Raw genomic sequence first — 7,053 nt, 5'->3', positions numbered from 1 at the left:
ATCACGTATTTTATTGCATTTATAAAATAGTAACAGAATGAAATGGCAATGTTTAAATATGTATAGACATATTTAAATATTGCCAATTTAATAAGATCATTTTGAAAAATTCTGAGGGGTGCCCCAATAATTTTTTCCCCCACTGAGGGGGCGCAGCATTAAAAAGTTGGAAGACGACTGCATTAGGAAGCTTGTCTCCAGTCCAGGGAAGGTATGGCTTGGCAGTTCGGGCTGGACTGTTCCCATGAGGCACAGGGTCAGACTGATTTGCATATGGCCATGTCTGAACTGGGGTGGCAGAGTGGGCTAAAGAACGGTGATGGATCAAACCCAGATCTGTTGACTGGGTGTGAGTGTTTGATTGGTTCTGATGCTCCGTCCATCACCACCCCCTTTTGTACCGACTATTCTTTCTAAGCATGCGAAGCTCCACGTGTGTTCTCAGTAGCTCAGGAACCGAGCAATGATTGGGCTTCAGGAATACCTGGTGACATCTCCTGTGGCCATGGATCAGCACACTGGTCCACAATGAAGAGGGCTGCTACTTGTGATCTATTAAACACATCAGTGGTCAACCTCTTAATATATGTTTCATTTATTTCAGTAATAGTGGTGTTTGATAAACCCAGAAAGCCCGTAATATTATGTTTCAACTTCACCTCTACATCTTCATTCCTGGCAATACATTTCCTACTTCAGCATTTTTTCCCCTCTATCATTGGCATTGTCTCCAATGTCTGAGATGCTCCTTTCAGTCATGTAGAGTGTTCTGCTTAATTATCCAGCCTTTTCCTCATGTGATATGTTTTTGCTGTCAATAAAACCTATAGGATAAATGTCAACGATGTTGGATTTAAAATAAACTATGTCCTGAATGCAGACCATGAGACAATACTCAGATATAACACACACAATAATTCATTGTAGGCTCCTTACATGGATAGAGAAGTGCAACTAAAAAAATTATCAGAAATAGTATATAGTTGCACAGTGACAAATAGAGCAAAAAAACTGCGAAATAATACTGAGATAATTACAAATTCTGGCAATCGTGAAAGTTTATTTAAACTATGCATAATCTCTACATAGATTAATTTGATGAATGTTTGCATTTATTAGCACCATGTCTTCACTTATTTGACAAAGACTTGTTAATGCTTCATTATTACAAGACTGCTAGCATTTGAATGTCCTGATGAAGACTTTGGAGCCAATAAAAATTAGGGTCATAACATCACAAGACTAACCATTTAATTTGTACACCAGGGTTCAGATTTACTAAAATTGCAAGCAACATAGCACAGCAATTAAAATTGGTGTGCTGTGTTGCGTGGAAGGAGATGAGCAGGACATCTCCATTTCTTCTAAGATATGATGCTGTTTTCCTCTCTCCCTGTTCTGACAGTCTTTTGGCTGCTATGTGCCAATTCACACAGACCTGTGCCACAGTGGAACGCATGTGTGCGTTCTGTAAGAAACCATTTTGTACATGAAGGACAGTACAAAACCGTACACTTTTATTGATTTTTATGTGTGTTGCATTATACAACATGCATGAAAAGAAAAGAAAAAAAAGGAGAAATGATAATATTTCTTCACATTATGTCTGCTTCCAACAGGCAAATGATTGTGGTCCAAACCCCTGTCTACAAATATGTGTAGATAAGGATTTGCATCAAAAATCATGGTCGGTTGCATGGAAACACCTATGTACCACCCAATAGACACCCTCCAGATGTAAAGTAATGCAAAGCAGGGCATAGTGCACTTTTGAGTTATTTTAGATAACGATCCACAACAAAAACTGCTTTGTGTTGGATAGTAAAATCCAACATAACACTTTGAGACTTGCTTGTGTTACAGAAATAATGCAAATTCAATGCAAAGCATTAGAAAATGAGGCCAGAGTCAAAACAAATGAGGTCTGAACTTGTGCTATAGTCTGTACTGTCTTTAGGAATGTTTGTATACAATGAAAACAGTACCTACCTTTTCTACTTTCTATGGAGACCATATTTACTATACTTAGATCCATAGTTTAGCAAATGTCAGTTTGAAATGTGGCATTTCTGGTTTAAAAGCAGTTTTTGTAGCATTAAAACCAAGACAGAAAATAGCAATCCACTCACTTGCCATAATCACTATAAAAACATTTTAAAGCTTTCTCATGTCTGCTTATACATTTGACTAGTCTAAACTGATACTTAATGACTTCTTTCTTACTTGGACTTAGACTAATTATTGAGAGGAGGTGGCCACATAAATAGGAGAGTGAGTGAGTGACAGTGACAGAGTAGTGGTATGTTGATAAGCAATATCTTCCCAAAGCATTCTTGGTGCTACAACTATAGGTAATTAAACAACAGACAATCTGACAAAATAAAAAAGAGTTAGTATAAAGCTTTCGAGAAATAGGCAAACCTGGTAACCTGTATCAGAGATTAGGCATAATAAGTGAAGGCAAATGGTCTCCTAAGAGAGAACAAATAAGTGTTATTTGGAAAGAAAAAAAGTTAATCAAACCATAGTATGTCTTTTTTAATAGGTCTGTAATATTGTCTGTAAATATTCAGAAAAATTCAATGTGGTTTGCCCCCATGGATGGCTCTCTGAATATATGTTGCAAGCTATGAACTGGTGCTGCAGATACTTTGTCAATCTTATAAATTCCAAACATAGGTTAGACTAAAATGTTTTGTAACCATTGGAACTGATGGATAACCTCCATAAGGATCTCAAAATAGCACGCAGTATCAAAGTCAAGCCTCAACAAAATGCTAGCACTAACCATAGGAGCTCATTGATGGTTGGAGTGTATTTTATTTTACCTTGTTTACTAGCAAAGTGGGCAATCCCAGCTTAATAGACCATAAGACTTAGTTGTCCTACGGAACATGAGTGTCTCTGCTTCGACGATTTGAGTTTAAGAAATTCCCAGTCATTTACATCTGGTTGGCAACACTGCAAATTGGTGGTCCTAGTGCAACTCAGATTGATTTTATCATTTTGCCTGTATAGGAGAATGAATACACGTTAGATCAAATAATGCCTGTAAGTGAACGTAAGTAGATATTGAGAGGATTTTTTAAAGTGATGGACTCTTTCCTGAATCTTTATTGGAAATTAGGCAACTTTAGATAGTACCCTCTCCAAGAGAAGTTAGCGTAGGGTCAAAGCTGCCCCATGCAGTCCTACCTTCATCAAATTGAATAGTCTACTGTATCAAAGGTGGCTAATTTCAAATCCTTTGTTGAGACTAACCCCTCTGTCATCCCAATGTTTTTCCTTATTACACTGCTTTCCTTTCAAAGGAATGGCCGTAGCAGACACGAAGGAGCCTCTGACCACAGATATGGAAGCAGAAGAGTCTAAAGGGTTGAAATATACTCAGGGCCTTATTTAGAGTTTGGATTAATTGATAATCTGTCACAAATGTGGCTGATCTCACCTGCTGTTCCTGTTCCATCCACTAAACTCTAAATGAGGCCCTTGGATTCCAATGCAGTGGGTTGCCTTTGTGAGGAAATGGAAGAACGAGATGGAAAAGAGAGAAAATGACAAGGCTCTGATGAGCCTTTTTTTAAAACTGTCACTCACAGCTCTGTGGGATTCCTTTGGCAGTGAGTCAACGCAGTGGAGTGCGATTTGAATTTCAGTGTAGTAAAGGAAAAAATGAAAATGTGTGTGGAGACTTTAGCTTTATCAGCCTGATTCACCTATGCAGGTTAGCCAATAAATGCTGAGTTCAATCCATGCTGAGTGCAACCCTTAGAACTACTGCACACCACTATCTAGAGAAAACTTGATGATGGACTGTGAATAGGAGCCTTTAGTTTTGCTTGGATTCTTAGGGTCTGGAAGCAACTCTGAGGCCATGGGCTCCTTCTGACCACAGAAAGAGCCTTCTGCTCCTGGTACCAGTGGTCAGAGCAGCATTCACATTCACCACTGTTGACTTGTAGCTGTTAACAAATTCTTTCCTGAGTTTGGAAAAGTGTGGAAGATCCAAAGGATATATGCATCCACCTGGAAGACTGCAGCAAGCAAGTAGTGGCTAGACGTTTGCCTGTGAACTGGAAGTGGTGAGAAGTCTTTCTAACACTTGAACCGGTGGCCTAGTGTTTATGATGCATCTCAGACACATTTGGGATCTTAGTAGCAATGTGGAAGAACTAATTATTCTTTTGCTAAGAGTTGTACAGGAGAGGATGCCAATTTTAAATGCACATTACACAGCTTCATTTTCCAGGTCTGAGTATTTGACATTGACATTTAGGGCTACTAGTTAGAGGTACCTAGCATTGCGGAGAGCTGTTCAGTGGCAGTATTTTGACTTGCCTACCTGAATAGATTTTGACTTCCACAAAATTCGGAAAGTACAATGAGTTTTTTACCAAGATGGACTGCAAATCCTCCCTGAACCAGCACTAACAGTGGTCGATCACAAATGGTGCCTAAAGTCACTGCCCACCATAAAACCTGACTAGGTTTAAATACTAGCTGGTTTCTGACCTGTATCTATCAATGTTCAATATTGGAAGGTGACAGGTTTCTGGTCTACCACATTATATTATTGCATTGGATTCTGGTTCCAACTGTTTCCTTTGTGATTTTTATTTACTGTAATAAGGTTTTGTTTTCTTTTGTGGTGTTTTTAATCATTATATTTTGTTCCTTTTTAACTACATTTATTTGGTGATTTCTAATGTCCTTCTTTATTTCAAGTAATGTAGATTTGGTACCACATGCTATACACATACTTTTCTCAGAAACAATGCCTTGCTGTTCGTGCCACGCTAACAAGGATATACTAAGGATTCCTCGCAGTAATGATTTTACTTACTTATTAAGAACTAGATTGTTTTGACTTTGGCTGGTCAGCCACAGTGCTTATCAAGGCTGATGGATCTTTTTCCAATGTTTTAACTACCTGGCATCTTACAAAGAATTAAGATTCACATATTCCTCACCGCTTTTATTATCACCATCGAGTAACTATCATTTTAATTAATTTGACAACCCTCTACTATGGTCGTTTTTGCCACTGATAAGTCAAACTTCTGAGACTCATTCTAGCTACTTGCCTATGGTTCTTTGTGGAAAGTGAAAGCGATTCTTCTTACCTGCTTTACTATAATCATCTTCATCCAAATCTATTCAATCCTCTAGCATCTCATGACCAAACAGATCTATTGAACAAACAATCACGCTACAAGGAGACCAAATCCACATAATGCAGCGCTGCTACAATGTGAATTAGTCTCTGAGCTGATATCTAGTTTCCCTTGAAGACACTAACCCACTCTGTTGCGGGGGTATTTTTTTTTGTTACCTTACTCAAGCTAAAAGTCTAGAACTGTGTTCACAATTAGCATTGAGTTTAATGTTTATGAGTGAAATCGGGCCATAAAACTCATATTTATGTGCAAGATTTTTAACTCATAGGTTGAATAAGACCCATGCTCTTCTAAAATTATTTTGCAGAATCTCAGATTCAAAACCTTCTTCAAACTGTTTGGTGAGGCATGCCTCACCAAACAATCTGAAAAATCTTCTGAAAAATCCACCTAGAGTCTTTTTTGGTCATGGGATTCTCTCATCAGGGCCAACACATACTCTGCTCCTTTAAATGTTATATCTATTGCATCTTGTGGTTGTGTAAACTTCTGTGACACTAATACAACTGAACAGTTCCTCAGGCTACCTTACATGAATAAGCACAAAAAAATGCAAATGTAAAGTTTACATTTGATAATTTGCTCTCATATCTATAATAATTAGATTACTCTTTGAATGCCTCATGTGTGCTTATGAATATAATGATCTGAAACAAAATAAAGGCAACATCCAATTTCATCTTTTTCTAGGGCATGGATGGAGGGAACTGCACTAAAGTCACTGAGTTTCTTCTTTTAGGAATAACAGATGTTCCAAACATTCAGGGGGTTCTGTTTGCTGTGTTCCTTGCCATGTACACAATGACTGTGGCTGGTAATGCTGGCATTATACTTCTAATCTGGCACAGCTCTCGTCTTCGGACCCCTATGTACTTTTTCCTTGGTAACCTTTCCCTTGTGGACCTCTGTTACTCTACAGTCATCACCCCCAAAATGTTGGTAAACTTTCTTTCTGAAAGAAATGCCATCCTGTTCCATGCATGTGTTCTGCAACTTTTCACCTTTGCACTTTTTGCAACAATGGAGTGTGTGCTCCTCACCGTAATGGCATATGACCGCTACATGGCTATTTGTTACCCCTTGACGTACAATATGGTTATGACTCAGAGGTTCTGCCTGCAGTTGGTCATTGGAACCTTCCTTTTTGGTTTGTTGGCCTCTACTATGAATTCTGCTGGTGTATTTCGCCTCTCCTACTGTGGGCCTAATCAGATTCAGAATTTCTACTGTGATTTCCTCCCTATTTTAGACCTTGCCAACGCAGACACCTATGCAAGCAAGTTAGTACTCTTCATCTGTGTCAATATCTATTGCATAAGTGCTGTGTCAGTTATTGTGGCCTCTTATGTGTCCATTCTCCAGAGAATCCTGGCAATCAGCTCCTCTGATGGGAGGCGCAAAGCCTTCTCCACATGCTCCTCCCACTTTACATGTGTTATCCTTTTCTATGGTACAATCTTTTACTTGTATCTTAGGCCCATGTCTAGCTATTCCCTGGAAGAGGACAGAGTGGTTTCAGTTTTGTATACTGTTGTAATTCCCATGTTGAATCCTCTGATTTACAGCCTGAGGAATAAAGAGGTAAAAGAAGCCTTGAGGAGAACATTCCATAGAAAACTGTGTTTTTGAAATGTACTGAAATACTTATCAAAGTTTGCATCCTGTTTCTTTAGTGACATTTTCACAGACAGATGAAGCCTTCAGATTGCATATTTATGTTAATTACTTTTTATTCTCCTTTTCTCGGATCTTATGAAGTTTTAATTCAGATTTACAAAGAAGAAACGGAACACAGTACAGCAAGTAAAGTTACTGCACTGTGTTGCGTGAAAGGGAGACAGCAGAACTACACCAAATCTATTGAAATGTGGTGCTG

The 7,053-nt window shown here is 38.5% G+C and overlaps 1 protein-coding gene across 1 annotated transcript; it reads left to right on the top strand.

Moving 5' to 3' along the window:
* The first annotated feature begins 5,870 nt into the window (after positions 1-5,870).
* Positions 5,871-6,806, top strand: LOC146853757 (olfactory receptor 5G25-like). The gene has a single exon (XM_085650391.1). It carries the CDS (start codon positions 5,871-5,873, stop codon positions 6,804-6,806), a length of 936 nt encoding a protein of 311 aa, XP_085506517.1.
* Positions 6,807-7,053: the final 247 nt, after the last annotated feature.

This window comes from Triturus cristatus, chromosome 4_1 (assembly GCF_964204655.1).
Source record: "Triturus cristatus chromosome 4_1, aTriCri1.1, whole genome shotgun sequence".
Taxonomy (NCBI): domain Eukaryota; kingdom Metazoa; phylum Chordata; class Amphibia; order Caudata; family Salamandridae; genus Triturus; species Triturus cristatus.
This window is presented reverse-complemented; position numbering and strand designations above follow the sequence as displayed.